Source organism: Cervus canadensis, chromosome 7, assembly GCF_019320065.1.
Source record: "Cervus canadensis isolate Bull #8, Minnesota chromosome 7, ASM1932006v1, whole genome shotgun sequence".
NCBI lineage: Eukaryota > Metazoa > Chordata > Mammalia > Artiodactyla > Cervidae > Cervus > Cervus canadensis.
This window is the reverse complement of record NC_057392.1, coordinates 66,747,391-66,765,824: the sequence shown is the minus strand read 5'-3', so window position 1 is coordinate 66,765,824 and position 18,434 is coordinate 66,747,391. Positions and strand designations below refer to the sequence as shown.

The following is an 18,434-nucleotide window of genomic DNA, read 5'->3' as shown; positions in this document are numbered from 1 at the left end:
CTGTGGTTTTCCAAAAAAGCATTTTAAGAATAGAATTATATCCTACCAAACCATCCTTTATATTTGTGGGAAAACTTTAAAAAAGACAAAATTAAACCTTTGAGGGACTCTACATTCTCTCTTTTTTTTAATTTCTTTTTTTTTGTTTGTTTATTTTTATTAGTTGGAGGCTAATTACTTTACAATATTGTAGTGGTTTTTGTCTACATTCTCTTTTAATGAGTCATTAAACTTTATAATAAATCTATTCCCAGGTGAAAATGAAAGTTAATCAGTGGTATCCAATTCTTTGCCATCCCGTGGACAGTAGCCTGCCAGGCTCCTCTGTCCATGAAATTTTCTAGGCAAGAATATTAGAGTGGGTAGCTGTTCCCTTCTCCAGGGGATCTTCCCAATCCAGGGGTCAAACGCAGGTATCCCACATTGCTGGCAGATTATTTTTTCCAGCTAACCCTTTCTAAGCCACCGGGAAAGCCCAAGAGCACTGGAGTGGTTACTCTTTCCCTTCTCCAGGGGATCTTCCTGACCCAGGAATGGAACCGGGGTCTCTTGCATTGCTGGCAATTCTTTACCAGCTGAGCTTCCAGGGAAGCCCGGTTAATGCTAGTATACAGAATTCAGCTACCAATGCCGGAGACATAAGAGCTGTGGGTTTGATCCCTGGGTCAAGATCCCCTGGAGGAGAGCATGGCAAACCACTTCAGTATTCTTGCCTGGAGAATCCCTTGGACAGAGGAGACTAGCAGGACAGGCCATGGGATCTTAAAGAGTCGGACATGACTGACGTGACTTAGCAGCAACAACATAATAAAAATGCTTTCGCAGCCACAACAATGGGCTAAGCTTGATCTAGGCCAGTGCTAAAGTCACTCTCCAGTGAGCATGAGCCTCATAAAAGAATGCTGGTACAAAGATTTCTGAACTTCGTTCTCAAAGGTTCCCACTTGGGAGGGTGTTGGTGTCGTCTAAGCATTTGTAGTTCATATTTCAGATAGGTTCCTGGGTATCATTGATACTGCTCATACTGGCCCATGTGTCAAATAGCATTGGTTTAGGAATGACCTAAGAAGTATAGTGTGTGCTAACAATTTAAATTATTTTTTTTTTCAGAAAAATAAGTTCAATTGTCCCAGAAGAGGTCAGTGCCCGGAAACGAATATCAGTTCTGAGCAGATGCAGGATGATGCTGATTATTTCATCAACCATCTTGGAGTTCCCACCGTGAGGTTTACTTATGAGGACATCAAAACATTAGAGGTGAGTGCTTACAGAAATGCAAAACACACACTCCATATATAGCAGACATGCAGGATTTTATTTTATCTTGGCTATTCATCTTGCTTACCAAGTAGGTTACTCTAAAATGTGGTTTCATTTAGAAATTATTCTTGTTGTTCAGAGGCTTTGTAAGAATATTTGAAAACATCAGCTCTTTTCAATAGTGCTGAATTCAATTTAAAAAGATTTATACTGTCACTCACATTTTCGCAGCTTGATTCTCAACAAGAAATGTGCAGTTGTTGGATTAACATCAAAACATAATTGTAATCTTCAGTATTCACAGAAACAGATGACATATGCAATAGATTCTCCTCTCATTGCCCAAGGGAAAGTACATTTCACCTGCTGTATATTAATGTGAGTCTTGTGGAGTAGCTTTGCAAAATTTGTCAATAGTTTCCTTGCCTAAAAAGATACTACGTTTTTCTCATGAGGACAGAAAGTTTTCTCCCAAAGGATATCACAGAGGCCTGATTCACCTTAATTGTGTTCATTCTTCTGTTGTACCTTAAGCCTTTTTATCTTTCTCAGAGTTATGTCACAGGAAACTGTTGCTCTGTAGATCCAAACTTACCGAAAGATTATTCCTTCTTTTGCAAGATTATCCCTTCTTTGCTGGGAGGTATTTGAAAGCCTCTGGGGTGGCCTTCTTGAAGTAATTATTTCATTAACAAAACAGTGACTGGAAAACGAAGCCTTGTTTGTTTTTCAGTTACAGATGTTCCTAAAAAGTTGTATCTAAATTGTATTTTTATAGGCTCAGTATCAGAAATGCAGTCTCCTAATGTCTGATAGTTTTTGCTAAAGTGATCTTTGTTGTTTCTCTGCAGACCTCTATCCTCACCCTTCATTTCCTCAGTTTGTAACTGTGTGTATATTAGTCACTCATTTGTGTCTGACTCTTTGCAACTCCATGGACTGTGGCCTATCAGGCTCCTCTGTCCATGAAGGCAAGAATACTGGAGTGAATAGCTCTTCCGTTCTCCAGGGGATTTTCCCAACCCAGGGATAGCACCCTGGTCTCCTGCATTTCATGTGGATTCTTTACCATCTGAGCCACCAGTAGACACTTACAAATGATCACTAACAACTTATATTCTTGGAGGGAGAAATTCTGGATGACTCCTATTGTATATGAATTCTTGGGTAGTGGAAAAGCAATCACTGTGATTTATGCTTTTTAAAATTAAATTTTCAAATGCTATTTGAAAATGGGGTACATGTATAAAGGTATCTTTTCTCATTCCAAGCCCACTATATATACTTTAATGAAATTGATGAATTAAAAAATTAACTCATTTTTAATTTTCCTAGTTGACACATTTTAACATCTTTTTATCACCCTCCATCCCATCCCAGCCCATCCAGCTCCTGTCATGTTAACACATTGAAAGAAAACTTTTATTCAATATATGTTTAATTCATGCAGGTTGAGTTTAAGCCAACAATTTAGAGAGACAATATAGTATAGCCTTAGTAATGAGACTGTACTTGTCTTTGGGGGCTTCCCTGATAGCCCAATTGGTAAAGAATCCGCCTGCAATGCAGGAGACTATGGTTCAATCCCTGGGTTGAGAAGATCCCCTGGAGAAGAGAAAGGCTACCCACTCCAGTATTCTGGCCTGGAGAATTCCATGGACTGTATAGTGCATGGGGCCACAAAGAATCAGATACGACTGAGTGACTTTCACTTTGACTTTGGATTCAAGTTCTAGACACGATTTAACTTCTTTAATAACTGTTTTTTATAGATGAGAGAAACTTGGTATATATACAGAATCTATAGAGCCATTGTTGTTGTTTAGTCTCAAAGTTGTGTCCAACTCTTTTGAAACCCCAGGGACTGTAGCCCACCAGGCTCCTCTGTCCCTGGGCTTCTGCAGGCATGAGTACTGGAGTGGGTTGCCATTTCCTTCTCCAAGGGATCTTTTGACTCAAAGATGGAACTCACGTCTCCTGCTTGACAGTCAGATTCTTTAGCACTGAGCCACCAGGGAAGCCTCTATAGAGCCATGGTAAAGATTAAATGCATACCATGCATGTCAGGGACTTGGCTAACATTAAGTATATAGTAAGGCTCCATTACCCATAGCTACCATCAGAATTATTATTATCTGACTTACACATTGGTGGGGGAGTTTCAAAACATTTTTGATAAGACATTAGTGGGAGGGAGGAGTTTGCTAATCATTAAGAAAAGCATACTTCTAAGGCTGACTAGGTGGGTTATGATGAGTTGGAAAATCTGAGGGGGGTCATGGGAGGAAATTTGAAAACAGGACCCAGGGAAGTTCTTTGAGGTTGGGTGTTAGTCTCTCAGTCATGTCTGACTCTTTGCAACCCCATGGACTGTAGCCCATCAGGCTCCTCTGTCCATGGAGTTCTCCAGGCAAGAATACTGGTGGTGGTGGTGGTGGAGTCACTCAGTCATGTCCGACTCTGCAACTTCATGGACTGTAGCCCACCAGGCCCCTCTGTCCATGGGATTTTCCAGGCAAGAGTACTGGAGTGGGCTGCCATTTCCTTCTCCAGGGGATCTTCCCAACCCAGGGATCAAACCCGGGTCTCCCACATTGTGGACAGACGCTTTACCATCTGAGCCACCAGGGAAGTCCCTTGTGGTTGCTATTCCCTCTTCCAGGAGATCTTCCCACCCCAGAGATCGAACTTGAATCTCCCACATTACAGGCAGATTCTTTACCATCCAAGCCATCAGGGGAGCCCAGGTTCTCTGAAGGTACCATTATAATGTGAAACTCCCTAGGAACTCACTGCTACATAGGGTGGCAAATGAGTCCGACAGGACTTAGTGACTAAACAACAAAATCCTCAGGCTAAAGTTTATCCCCTAAAACTGGCTTAGTCTGAATGAGCTAATCAGTTTTTCAGATTATACACCGAATGTCTAACTCCCATCATCAAAATATTTTCTACTGTATTAGTCTCCAAAAAAATGTAATTAAAAGAGAATCTTCTGTGTTTTATAACTAATGACCCTGTTTATATTGCTTTAGTGTGGAAAAAAAATTTAATGTATTTGTCCCTTACAAAATGCAAAAGCTTGAGATGAGACAATTTTGTATGGTGAACTATCCAAAGAACAGATAATAGCCTTTGCTTTCTGTGTTAACCTATAATAAATATTTGTATGCAGTTATTAAGAGGAATTATAAATATTGAAAGACTTTATCCATGCCTTAAAGAATATTTATCTTATGTCAATTAGTAAAAGCAGATAAGGAAATTAGAGCTTTTCCCATGCAATTAAGATAATATATATATTATGTTTATGTATTGCATAATATGCTATATGTATATGTGTAATATAATATGTAATGTCTATCACTTATTGAATACTTGCTTTGCTAAATAGTTTTACAATAGGAAATATTTTAAATTACCTTGCAGAAGGAAATGGCAATCCACTACACTATTTTTGCTTGGAAAATTCCATGGACAAAGGAGCTTGGCAGGCTACTGTCCATGGGGTTGCAAAGTGTTGGATGCAATTTAGCAACTGAGGTATATTACTTTATCTCACTTATCATTTAAAATATTCCTATGAGTCACCTTTTATTACTGGCTTTTTTTTTTTTTTTTTGCTGAGGATGAAATGGAGCTTAAGATCAAGTAGCTTATCCAAGATCATAAAGCTAATAAATGGCCAAGGTAGAAGTTTATCTTAGATCTCTTTAACAGTAATCCTCAACTATTATAATAATCCTCAACTATTACATTAAAGTTTACAAATTTGTAGCCCAAGGAAAAGATCCAGTCCACAGATATCTTTTGTTTGTTCTGAGCTTTATTGAAAACTTGAATTTTTGGAAGCAATGGATTCCTTTTTCCATGGAAACAATTGGCTAAATTGTGCATTACAATTACAATATTAAGAATATTTCTTCAATACCTCTTTCTACCAAAACTTAGGAAATGAATGATCCATCAGCCTAAAGGGCCATATTTTTCACCAGACTCCTATCACATCTATTACCTGCCTGGAGGCTGTAGAAACAGAGTTCGCTACCTTTGTGCTCAGTATTTTTGCATTTTGAGTAAAAGAAGTTAAAGCTACAGTCCCTTTCACTTTAAAAATTGTATATGCATTCTAAATATACTAACATTATACTCATGTTTTTAAAGAAATTATTTATTTATAATTTATTTAGATGATTATAATGCAAGTCTCAGAATTTCTGACAGGATTTTTAATCCAGCAAGATTCATTATGAATCTATTATATTCAATTTCCACAAGTAAGTAGTGATAATAAGAGAAAAACTACCTGTAGGAAAGTAGACTAGTGCTGTAGATACCACTTTGGGGGAAGATATTGAACATTATTAGTTCTAACATTTTTTTTTATGAAATATGACATTTTATAATAAATACTCCCAATACTTCATACTATCCACATTCCCACCAGTAAGTTTTCCCTGTAGTTTCTCTGGAAGTTCATTTATTGCATAGATTGCTTGAAATACCTTTCATCTTTATGCTTTTCTTGGCATCTATACTCTAATTTTACAATAGTTAAATTTTACCAATGAAAAGCAATCTGTGGCTTTGCCAAATGTCAGCATTATTCCACCTCATAAGATATCGCCTTGTTAATTGAAACGTCTCTAGTTGTAAACTTCATTTAAATAAGGTTTCCACTTTATAAACATTGTTGCACCTGTTAGAAGAAGCATTTTACACAGATTAAATACAATGCAGAGATTACTGAAAAGGAAATGAAAAGACAGATGTTTTCTGATTAAGAGTGCAATATTTATGACAAGCTGGTGGTCCAATGCACATTTCTTCTGTCACTTAACAGCTGTTTCATATAATTTTTGTTCCAGTTCAGTATATTTACTCTCTATAGGGCATGTCAGAGGGTCTGACTTTCTTAGTATATCAATAGATCAATCCGTGCCCTAACAAGTTTTATACCACAATTTGAAGCTCTGGTTCTTCACTCCGTTTGACCTTACATTTTTTGCTCTTCTGCTTGAAAAATTCTATTTTAAACCCAATTTACCTCTATAATGGAGCATTTAACATTTAAATTATAACGAGATAAAGGGCTTTTACAGCTTTTATATAGCAGAGATGTTTGCACAATTGTTTCAGTATCTCTTGGTAACCCAGCAAATGAAAATCAAGTAGCATAGGTATTTGGAAACTCTTCTTAATTCCTTTTAAGTTAGATGAGTTTGATATCAATTCTAATTCTTAAACTGATATACAGAAGCATGAATGTGTGTGTGTGTGAGAAAGAGAACTTTAAGGTGATTGTATGGGATATAAATAATTATTTGTGCAGATGCAATACAGATGCAATGCATACATACATATTTTGGAGCAAAAAAGCTCATAGTTTACATATTGATTATGTTTTATTCTACTGCACTAAGTTGAAAAAAACTTACATTACTTAAATTAGAGATTTTTGTTGGGAACTTAGTCACTGTCATTGTTATGTTAATAGGCAATAGAAGTTCAAAAGTCAATTAAAATCTTTTGACTTTAGAAACCAAATAGTTATGATGTACTCTGCATATAAATTAAATAAGCAGGGTGACAATATACAGCCTTGATGTACTCCTTTCCCAATTTGGAACCAGGCTATTGTTCCATGTCAGGTTCTAACTCTTGCTTCTTGACCTGCATACAGGTTTCTCAGGAGACAGATAAGGTGGTCTGGTAATACCATATTTTCAAGAATTTTCCAGTTTGTTGTGATTCACACAGTCAAAGGCTTTAATATAGTCAGTGAAGCAGAAGTAGATGTTTATCTGAATTCCCTTGTTTTTCCTGTGATCCAATGGATGTTGGCAATTTGATTTCTGGTTCCTTTGCCTTTTCTAAATCCAGCTTGTACATCTGCAAGTTCTCAGTTAACATACTGCTGAAGCCTAGTTTGAAGGATTTTGAGCAATACATTATTAGCATGTGAAATTAGTGCAATTGTGCAGTAGTTTGAACATTCTTTGGCATTGCCCTTCTTTGGGATCATAATGAAAATTGACCTTTCCCAGTCCTGTGGCCACTGCAGTGTTTTCCAAATTTGCTGAGATATTGAGTGCACTAATACATGCAGATATTAATATTTACCATGTTAGAAGTGAAAACGGAAGAAAAATATATAGTATTTATTATTGCTTTAAAAATATCAATACATTTAAATGAATATAAATAGCTTATTTTTATAAAAATAATTATATTTCCCAAGAGAAGAAAACACAAATGAGAAGAGTGCACTATTTTATATTTTGTCAGTCTCTTTAATGTGACTTAATACTATAACAGATAGCTCAACTCTCATATCTGTTTCTGCATTTTGTTGTAACATATTGTTTTGCTAGAAATACATGAATGATAAATGGTCATATAATGACAGACATTTCTCTTTTATACTGAAATGGCAGATATTAGTTTCCTGAAGGTTAGTTCCAGTGTGGAATCTGGAGCTATATTAATGAACTTTCTATACCCTATATACTTGTGAATGTAGCATGAAAATGAAAGTGAAAAAGACATGTAATGTTACTATCATTATGAAAATAGATTAGGCTCAGTGTCACTTTCAGGTCTCCGAACCACATTTGGAGGGATACTGATTTGAGGGAATGGCCTTGATTAAACTATTCTACAGTTTGCCCTCTGTCTCCACATGCAGAACCTGTGGATCTGGAGAGTCAATTTCCACTGTGTCATTTTATATAAGGGGCTTGAACATCTGTGCATTTTGGGATCCATGGGTGAGTGTGTCAACAGATACTGAGGGATAACCGTACTTTAGTTTTTATAATATTGACTAGCTGTTCATCTTTGCCCTGTTCAAGGATTTGAACTATGATTCTTTATTAACCTGTGTTTATCTTTTCTGGTCATCTTTGAGTATTGCCATCCCATCCACATGATAAACAGCACGAAGTAGGGAATATAACACTCTCATAAACTGTGACTCTACAAAGAATTCTGCTTCTTGGAAGCCTTCTTTTAGAAGGGAGAGTTAAACTGCAATCAACAAATCAACAGTTATAGAGCAGGCTGGAAAAGCTTTGATTGTACAGTATATGAAATGCCTGTCACAGAGGAAGTGCTATTAAAGTTGCTGTATGCTTCCAAGAGCCTGAGGAGTAAACACAAGAAATTGAAATATGAGACAGATATTGAAAAAACAAAAAATGGATAAACTGTTAAGACTCAAATGGATAATTCAAAAGATTATATTTCAAATTGTCTAATATTCTGAAATGACTGCGAGGAGGACAGATTTCCCCTAGCGATTGTCCTTACTTGGATTTCTAAATAAGAACATTTATTCTGAATGCCTACAATCACTGGATCAAAATATATCACATATGCACATATTTCAACTCTAATGCTGTTTTTAGAAATGGTCTTGTGATCATGCCTGTTATGAGGGATTTTTTTTTTATAATGAAGTTTTTGATAATTTCAATGATACTACTTACAATAAGTTTAATGGTAAACTAAATTGTAAATTTGGCAGCATATGAGTTAAGAATATAGGGCAACTCCAGAGGTGATTTATTCAGATACTGGCCCATTCTAACATGTTCATTAATTTAGCAAGAAGTTATTAAGCATTTGCAGTAATCCAGCACTATGTTAGACATGCAAAGATGAATTTTAAAAATACCCTCCTTTCCTCACAGCAGCCATGGTTTAGATTGGGACTCAGACATATATGACAATCTATTCCTGTGTTTGTGCCAGGAAAATCCCATGAAGAGAGGAGTTTGGTGGGCTACAGTCTATGGGGTCGCAAAGAGTTGGACACAACTGAGCATGCATGCACACAGACATATAAACTATCAAGTAAAGTCAGTATAGTAGGATTTGTCTTAACTGACATCCAGTTAACAAATTTGCGGGATTAACTGACAGTTTGCATTCCCTTAAAACATAATGATTAATGCTCAAGGATCCTTGAAGCTTATTGTAGGGAGGTCCTTCCTGAATTTTTGCACACCCTATTCTCTTTTTCAATGGTATGCTTGCCTGGAGTCAGCTATATTCTTAGACCTATCTATGCCTTTGCATTTGTTTTTAATAATGAGGTACTTTGTTACATAAGATTATGAATCATAAGAATAAAAACAATTATTTCTTAGAAACTTGTAGTTGTATCATTCTAAAAAGCATGTTGTTAATAATGAATTGGTGTGGAATGGTCGAGGCAACTCTCAAAATTGGGGGAACTGTAGTCATCTAAATGCATTCCATGCTCAGTATACTTCAAAAATGTCTTTAATAATTCTACTTTAAATCAAAGGCAACATGAAAGGTACATAATATATGACACAAGAGAAAAATAATAGAACTTTATTCAACAGATCAGTATTCAGAGAAAAGGCCTTGGCTTTACATCAAAATATTGGCCAACAAACATACATGTGCAGGTTTTAAATTAACATATAATATTTTACATGCACAGTTTTTTTGGTTTGTTTTACTGATTGCATATTTGAACCATCTTCTGGAAAATTAACCTGCCGATTTAGTGGGACAAATCATATTGACTGAGACAGCCCCTAATGTAGAGAGAGGTGATAGAGGCAGGGTGGTATCAAGCAAAGTTACGTTTAACAAATACTGATGTAACATTTATGGTAGACATTGTTTTGCTCTAAATCCTTTAAACATATTTATTTAATTGAATCTGTGTCCTTATAACTAGCACTTCACTAAAGTACTACTACTTTCATTAAAGATAAAACTGAAGTACAAAGTGGTCAGGTAACTTGGCCAACATCACACATATCAACTGATGGAATTAGGATTCAAACCTGACACTCTAGCAATAGATTTCTGGACTCTCTTCCCCACTCTTACGCTCTTTCACAAGATTTTTTTTTTTTTTTAAGAGAAAATGAGTTAGTTCTAAAATGCTTCCCATCTGTCACAACCGATTTGATCTCTGACTCGGGAAGAACCCCTGGAGTAGGCAAGGGCAACCTACTACAGTATTCTTGCCTAGAAAATCTCATGGGCCACAGTCCATGTGGTCAGAAAGAGTCTTAGCGCGCTAGCACAAATGCTACCTACTACTCCTCCTCCTCCCACTACTTTCAGCATACAGAGCAATGCTATGAAACTTCATTCTTATTTTTCATAGCTTCCTTTGCAAAAATTCTAAGCATTTCAGATTTGAAAACTCAAAGTTAGGCAACTGCAAGTGGGTCATATTTCTTAATGAGATTTAAAAGGACCCTTAATTTGACTGTCATGACAAAACTAATATTAGTGTTCACTTAAAATAGTTTATATGTTTTCTACAAAAGAGTCTAAAATTAGATTCTAAGCTACCCAAAGTTTACAATTCAAACAAATATAAGTGAATGGATTAAAAAGCAGTAGAGGAAAAATCTGGTAAAATCAAACTACTCTAAACATGACCATTGTTTCCTAAATTTTAAAAACAAAAACTGAATATGGTTTTGCTTGTCTGTTCTTTCTTTGTAAAATGATATTTTAATTGTCCACTTAATGTGAAGGCCAATAGCTTTAAATATGTTGTCCTATCTTCTGTTTCCTAATTTTATTTCCAAGGTAATTTTGGAAGATGAGGTGATGGACAAGTTTGTCTCTTCTAATTTCAATGATAGCGTCACATTTCTTTAAGGATAATGTTTTGACATCTAAAACCATTTGAGGAACTAATTAGGTGACTTTTTTAAATGAGTAATTAAAATGTTAAGAACAATATTGGTACCCATATGCTCTAACTATAAATTTCAGAATGAAATATCTAGAGCTCATATAACTGTGGTGACTAGGGTCATGAATCAATTTTCTTCTCCATTCTTTCTACACCTTCTTCATACTATTCAGTGGCTAAAGTGTCTGTTTGAGTTTTTACATAAGATGTTACAGAAAAAAACGAATGAAACTTTTGGCCAATCTGATATTTTATTTGCGTCAGGAATTGTAAATCTTTTCTGTTTCATAGCTTATAATGTCTCACACAGAAGGTTATTTATTTATTTTTTAAATAAGCACATGTTTCTATAGAAACTACAAGTAAAGATACAACAATGGCCTTGAAGTCTCATAAATGTTAAAAAAATAAAAACATGAAATGAAGTCAAGGCCACTTAGCTTATAAAGTTCGTTACTGCTTCCTTATGAAAGTTCTGGCTTTTGTGTTAGTCTCAAGAGAGCTTTCAGTTGTCTTCTCTTTTCATGAGGCTTCTGTCCCTGTGACTGTAATTGAATGGAGAGAATTCTGAAAGAGAACAAAGTATTAATCAGTATTCTCATTGTGACAGCCTCTTGTCAATAGTTTTAGCACCGAAATTATTCTGACCCAGTTTTCTCATATCAGTGAAGAACATTTTACGTCTAAATAGTGTAGTGTTTCCGTGGTACTGGTGAGTGGGCAAAAGTAGGGAAAGCATAAAGTGTAGCTTTATGCACAAGGTCACTTACAGTTTTTCTTTAAATTAATATCTTGTCATTTATTTTTATTTATCAGTAATTCTTAACATTAGAAAATTTGCACATGTTCCATGTTTAAAGATAATTTCTAACTTATACATACACACACACATATGTATATAAGTGTATATATGAAAGCTGAATTAAAAGAAATTTGTGCTAATATTGCTGAGACTAGTCTTTGAAACAATAAAGTCTGATTAGGATGTGGATAATGCAGAATAGTGAGGTTCAGTTCCGGGCACATCTTCCTGTACTGGCCACACAGCACAGGTTAGGATTGTTGCTCTATTGACAGTCATTGGTTTGCAGACTCCCACAAATTCGGGGTGATTTTGGACAATCCAAGTGGTCACAGTGAAATCAGAGGCCTCTTTGGTGAATGGATAGTCCCTAAGAGTGTTGGTTCTAGAGATGTGTCTGACCCTGACTTTCTCTGATGGGATGATGGAAAAGAAGCACTTATAGATTCACTTACGTTTAGAGCAAGAGTGGTCACTAAACCCAGGTGGTGTAATCCATTCCTCTGGAGAGAGGAGCTTAGAGGGGTATGGTACTTGACTGAGGAGCTGAAAAAAGCACAGACTTAACTCTTCCTATTCCTAGCAAGTCACTTCTATATACAGCTCCTCCTTCTCTTCTAATTTCCCTTTCTGTATGTTTCCTTCTTTCTTTCATCTATTTTCTTAACTTCTCTCTCCTTTATAGCCTGTCTTCTTTCCCCTTTTCCTGCATATATGGTCTTTTTCTTCATGTCCTTTCATTCTTCTTTCATCCCTTGCCTTTTATATAAAATTTTTACTCTTACTCTGTTTTCCCCCTCCCCGCTTTCTTTACCTTCAGTATTTTAGTCAACTCTGAAACTTAGTGTATTTCAACTGACTGATGCCTGTAACTTACTTACAGATGAGGTCGTGGCCTGGTTTTCCCCTAACACAAAGAAGCATTTGTATAAACAGACACCATTATGCTATAGGGTTAACACTAAATATTTAAATGTTATAACTCAAACTGAAAAAGTACCCTTAAATAAAAATGCCCTTTCCTCATGATTTGATAAATACATATCTAAAGTTATCAGGAAGTTTTGAATATAGTGTTTTTAGACTCCTGAGAATCCTGTGCCAAAATGTGATGACAGAGGAAGAAGTGGTTCCTCAGCCTCTGATCTTTGATCCTTGGCCTACTCTTCTTTCTCTGCCCACCCTGACTCTGTCCCATACCATGAAGGGCCTCATGTATGTGTGTGTGAACACCCCAGTCTGCACTTTTGAGCACAGTCCACAACAGCCATAAACAGCTGATCCTCACTTACTCCCTAGGTCTATGATCACACAGTGGAAGCAGTCTTCCCTGGAGGTGATGGACCTTAAGAAAAGGGCTGCCAAATCACTGGAAGCAAATCTGGAGTCATCTGAGTAGGGAATTCAGAGATTCTAGAGTTCAGGGTAACTATGACTTGATCCAGAAAGGAAGTCATAGACCATGAGTGGACACATCTGTCTGTGTTGATTTAAGACCTAGAGACCTTGGAAATGAAAATAACTAAAGTCTAGACCCTGAACTTTAGGTATGCCAAACTACCGAAAGCCCTGGTGTAGGATCGATAAGTATTCTTGAGTAAACCTGCTCAAATGCCTTGAGTCTGTACCCTAAAATAAGTTGCTAAGAAAACTAAAGATGGAACCAAATAATATAAGATCATTGGCAGTATCAGCTTGGTGTTGGCCTAACCTAGGTTCTAAAAGGTGTAGCTATTCAGTGGTTGTGAACTTGAGCCTATGAGGTACTCACTACAGCAATATGATTCCACAGTATGATTGAAAATACATTCCAAAGTTTCAAGCTTAAAGAGGCATGAAAAGAAGTATGAAGTTGTCAAAATGAAGAGTCTTCAGTTAAGGAGACAGTGTCTGGGAGGTGTGTTTTAAAGCAAGCATTAATTTAAGAACACTTTTCTAAACAAAGGAATACATGATAGAACCTTGAACAAACTGAGAAAATTTCAAGTGCTAACTCTCTGCCATTTATTTCACTTTAAAGATTATGACCGTGTACTAAGAGAAGCTTGTAAGACTGTGTGTGTTATGAGCCCAAATGGTGTGTGTATGCATACCAAAATATTTTCAGTAATATTTAAAAAAACTTTTTTTTTCATTTATTTTTATTAGTTGGAGGCTAATTACTTTTAAAAAAACTTTACATTAAATTAAAAAAACTTTTTAAATTAATTAATTTATTTTTATTGGAGAATAATTGCTTTGCAATGTTGTGTTGGCTCCTGCTGTAAAATTTTTAGATTTTTGAGTTTGTCAGGTTTGTACTTATCAACTGGTCCTATATTAATCAACCAAAGAAGAGATAAACATTATTAGAACATCTGCATTTTCTTATGTACTTAGGCAATTACTAGAGACAAAAAGAAGTATAGAACTTTTTATTCAAGGAATTTTATCTCTTTGAGATAAAAACAAAGATGTGGAGAGATTTGCGAAGAAGCAAGACAAAGAAGAAATTGATGATTTGGCATTTTTATTATCTGTTTATAGACTAGACCATTTTCTGGTTGCCTAATAAATTTTATTTTGATTTTTGATTGTAAGTTATCTCTTCTAGTAAGTTACATACAGTCACAGAACATCCATTCTTTAATTTTGACAATTTTTAAAATTATGTTTATTAATTAATACTGTAGGTATTTGGAAATTAGATATCCACTTTTAAATGATGATTATGTCTAAGAAGCCATCACAAGGAAAATTAGAAAATATTTGTAACAGAATAAAAATGAAAAGAGGATTTTTTATAATTTGTTGCATACAGCTGAAGCTTCTCAATGCAACAAAATACAATTTGGAATCTTGAATAAGGTATGAAAGCAAATAATGAGCACTAATATAAAACTTTGTGAAATTTGAAGAAAATCCGTCCTTTAGTTAATGATACTGTGTATGTGTGTGCTCAGTTATATCCAACTCTTTGTGACCCTGTGGACTGTAGCTGCCAGTTTCCTCAGTCTATGGAATTTTTCAGGTAAGAATACTGGAGTGGGTTGCCATTTCTGCCGTAATAATGTGTCACATGTTAATTTCCGGTTCTTTTTTTTATAAACCACATAATATTTTTTTATAGTCTCAGAATTGGATTATAATTTCAATCCTCATTCAAATTTTTAAAAAATCACTAAAATAATAAGCTTTCCAGATATTTATTAGTAATACTAGGTACGAGAATGAATGGAACTATATCAGAGTTTTGAATGAATATAAGTTATAAATCTAGGATTCTATTCATACTTAGTCAAACAAGTGGAACCAAAATATTATAAATTTTTTTGCTAAGCAAAAATTCATAAGCTTTCAAAAGTGTATATATTATGCATACTATATATTAAGCTTTTATACTATGCTTGATAAAGGCTTTAGAAAGAATGACAACAAAAAAGAGATGGATAAATTGAAAAACATAAACTAAATGAAATGAGAGCACTGAATATTAAATAGAGAAAGTGAAACAAACTTGATAAAAGATCATCATATAGTCCAGTTGTTTTTAAACATGGCTGCTCATCAAATTCACATCTGGAAATTTGGAGAAAAAAAGCAATACCTTGGCATTTGTATTTTTTCAAATGATTACAGGATAATTCTAATGTACATCTGAATTTTAAAAAATGGTTACAGGTTTTCATACTCCATGGTAGTTATAGTGATATAGAAATCTATTATATTTTGTTGAGCAATCATGATACAATGGTATTAAAACAGTTACATAATGATAATAGTAAACAGTACCAGTTTTCACAGTCAATAGCCAGAAAAAATAAAAGATAATTGCAATTACAGGCCATAATGGAAACAAGATTGACCTAACAGTATAAAATAGTTATGTGCAATTTGAGGGGTTAAGTAGAGTGATGTAGTAAGTGGAAATGTGTACATGGACATGCTTTCATCCACCCAGCCAGTCTATGTATTTTGGTTGGTATGTTTAATTCTAACTTTATGGGAATTCCCTTGTATGCTATTTGTTATTTCTCCCTTCTTCCTTTCAGCATTTTTTGTTGTTGTTGTCAATTTCATTACTGTGTGTCTCAGTGTGTTCTTCCTTGAGTTCATCCTGCCTAGGACTCTCTGTGCTTCCTGGACTTGGTTGACTATTTCCTTTCTAATGTTAGGAAAGTTTTGAACTATCATCTCTTTAAATATGTTCTCAGGTCCTGTCTCTTGTCTCCTTCTGGGACCCCTGTAATGTGAACATTGGTGTGTTTAATGTTGTCCCATAACTTAGGTTATCTTCATTTTTTTTTTCCCAGTCTTGTTACTATAATCTGTTTTGCAGCAGTGATTTCCACCATTTTGACTTCCAAGTCACTTATCCATTCTTCTGCCTCAGTTGTTCTGCTATTGATTCATTCTACTGTATTGTTCATCTCTGTTTGTTCTTTAGTTCTTCTAGGTCTTTGGTAAGCATCTCTTACATCTTCTCCATTCTTTTTTTGAGATCTTGGATCATCTTTAATATCATTATTCTGAATTCTTTTTCTGGAAGATTGCCTATCTCCACTTCATTTAGTTGGTGTTCTGGGGTTTTATCTTGTCCCTTCATCTAGAACATATGCCTCTGACTTTTCGTTTAGATTAACTTTCTGTGATGTGGCTTTTTTCTGGCAGCTGTGGGATTGAAGTTCTTCTTGTTTCTTCTATCTGTCCCCCAGTGGAAGACATTAAGAGTCTTGTGTAAGCTTCCTGATTGGAGGAACTGGTGGTGGGAAGAACTGAGATTTGCCCTGGTGGACAGAGTCATGCTCAGTAAAATTTTAATCGCATTGTCTGTGATAGGTGGGGCTGCGCTCCCTCCCTGTTAGTTATTTGTCCCGATGTGACTCAGCCCTGGAGTCTATAGGCTCTATGGTAAGGTTAATAACAGCCTCCAAGAGGGCTCGCTCAAAGGACCACCCCCATCCCCATAGCAAGCCACTGGCAACCCTTGCCGCCACAGGAGACTCTCCAATACTAGCAGGTAGGTCTGGTTCAGTCTCCTATGGAGTCACTGCTCAATTTCCTCTGGGTCCTGGTGCATGCAAGAATTTGCTTTTGCCCTCCAAGTGTGGTGTTTCTGTTTCCCCTAGTCTTATGGAAGTCTTGTAATCGAATCCTGCTGGTCTTCAAAGTCAGGTTCCCTGAGGATTCCTAGTCCTTTTGCCAGATACCCAGGCTGGGAAGCTGTGCTCCCTCCCTGTTAGCTATTTGCCCTGATATGACCCAGCCCTGGAGTCTATAGGCTCTGTGGTAGGGTCACGAGTTCAGACCCTACTGCTGGACAAAGGGCCAAAACCTTCAGTTCTGTGGGAGAACAGTGGGAGAATTTCTTCAGTATTGGTGTCTAGTTTGTGATCTGCCCATCTGGCAGGGACGAGATTTGATTTTATTCTGATTGTGCCCCTCCTACCATCGTGTTTCAGCTTCTCCTTTGTCTTTGGACAGGGGATATCTTTTTTAGGTGGGTTCCAGCATCCTCCTGTTGATGGTTGTTCAACAGCTAGTGGTAATTTTGGTGCTCTTGCAGAAGGAGATTTGAGCAATATTTTGAGCAAAAATATACTTGGATATTTTTAAACAGAGGATCATTAGACTTTCTGTGCTTGATTCTTATTGAGGCAAATATAAATTCTGAACTAAGATACAAGTCAGAAAACTGGAAAGAAACTAAGGGATGTTAGTTAAGAATTTAGTCAGAATTACTTCAGTTTTCTTATATTTTCTTAGTAGTCACAGTTCTTTTGGTTATATCTGACAAGAGAAACAAGGTGTAGCATAATATAAATTATTATACTAGAAAGCAAAAATAGTTCTACTCTTTGATTGAAACATAGTTATTGGTAATGTTACATTTGTGAATGGACACATTGTTAAAAATTAATATTTTGATAATATCTACTATGAGTTTACAAGGAGGCTTCCCATATGGTACTAGTGGTAAAGAATCCACTTGCCAGTGCAGCAGACACAAGAGACGTGGGTTTGATCCCTGGGTTTGGAAGATCCCCTGGAGGATGAAATAGTGACCTGTTCCAGTGTTCTTGCCTGGAAAAGTCCATGGACAGAGGAGCCTCGCAGGCTGTAGTCAATAGGGCCACAAAGAGAGCAACTGAATACACACGTATGCTTACAAACCATAATTCCTCTTCTTTTCTTCCTTCCTTCTTATTTCTAATCAAATGTTAACCATGCTATGTATATATTGTTCTTATTTAAGATATTAATGAAATTTCTCAAATTGTTTTATAAAATAATAACCCATCAGAGAGAACACTCCGAAATTCATTGTTAGTCAGTCAGTCAGTCAGTTCAGTTGCTCAGTCATGTCTGACTCTTTGCGACCCCATGGACTGCAGCACGCTAGGCTTCCCTGTCCATCACCAACACCCAGAACTTACTCAAACTCAAGTCCATCAAGTCAGTGATGCCAACCAACCATCTCATCCTCTGTCATCCCCTTCTCCTCCCACATTCAATCTTCCCCAGCATCAGGGTCTTTTCAAATGAGTCAGTTTTTCTCATCAGGTGGCCAAAGTACTGGAGTTTCAGCTTCAGCATCAGTCCTTCCAATGAATATTCAGGACTGATTTCCCTTAGGATTGACTTGTTGGATCTACTTGCAATCCAAGGCACTCAGTACAAGAGTCTTCAACA

At 36.1% G+C, this 18,434-nt stretch overlaps 1 protein-coding gene across 8 annotated transcripts in view; it reads left to right on the top strand.

Moving 5' to 3' along the window:
• The window catches only part of NAALADL2 (N-acetylated alpha-linked acidic dipeptidase like 2), a 1,484,447-nt gene that overhangs the window by 1,188,379 nt on the left and 277,634 nt on the right, over positions 1 to 18,434 (top strand). For all 8 annotated transcript variants that reach the window (XM_043473697.1, XM_043473696.1, XM_043473703.1 and 5 more), the window contains one exon: positions 1,111 to 1,257. In XM_043473697.1, coding sequence (XP_043329632.1) covers positions 1,111 to 1,257 — 147 coding nt within the window. The remainder of the gene's footprint in view (positions 1 to 1,110; positions 1,258 to 18,434) is intronic.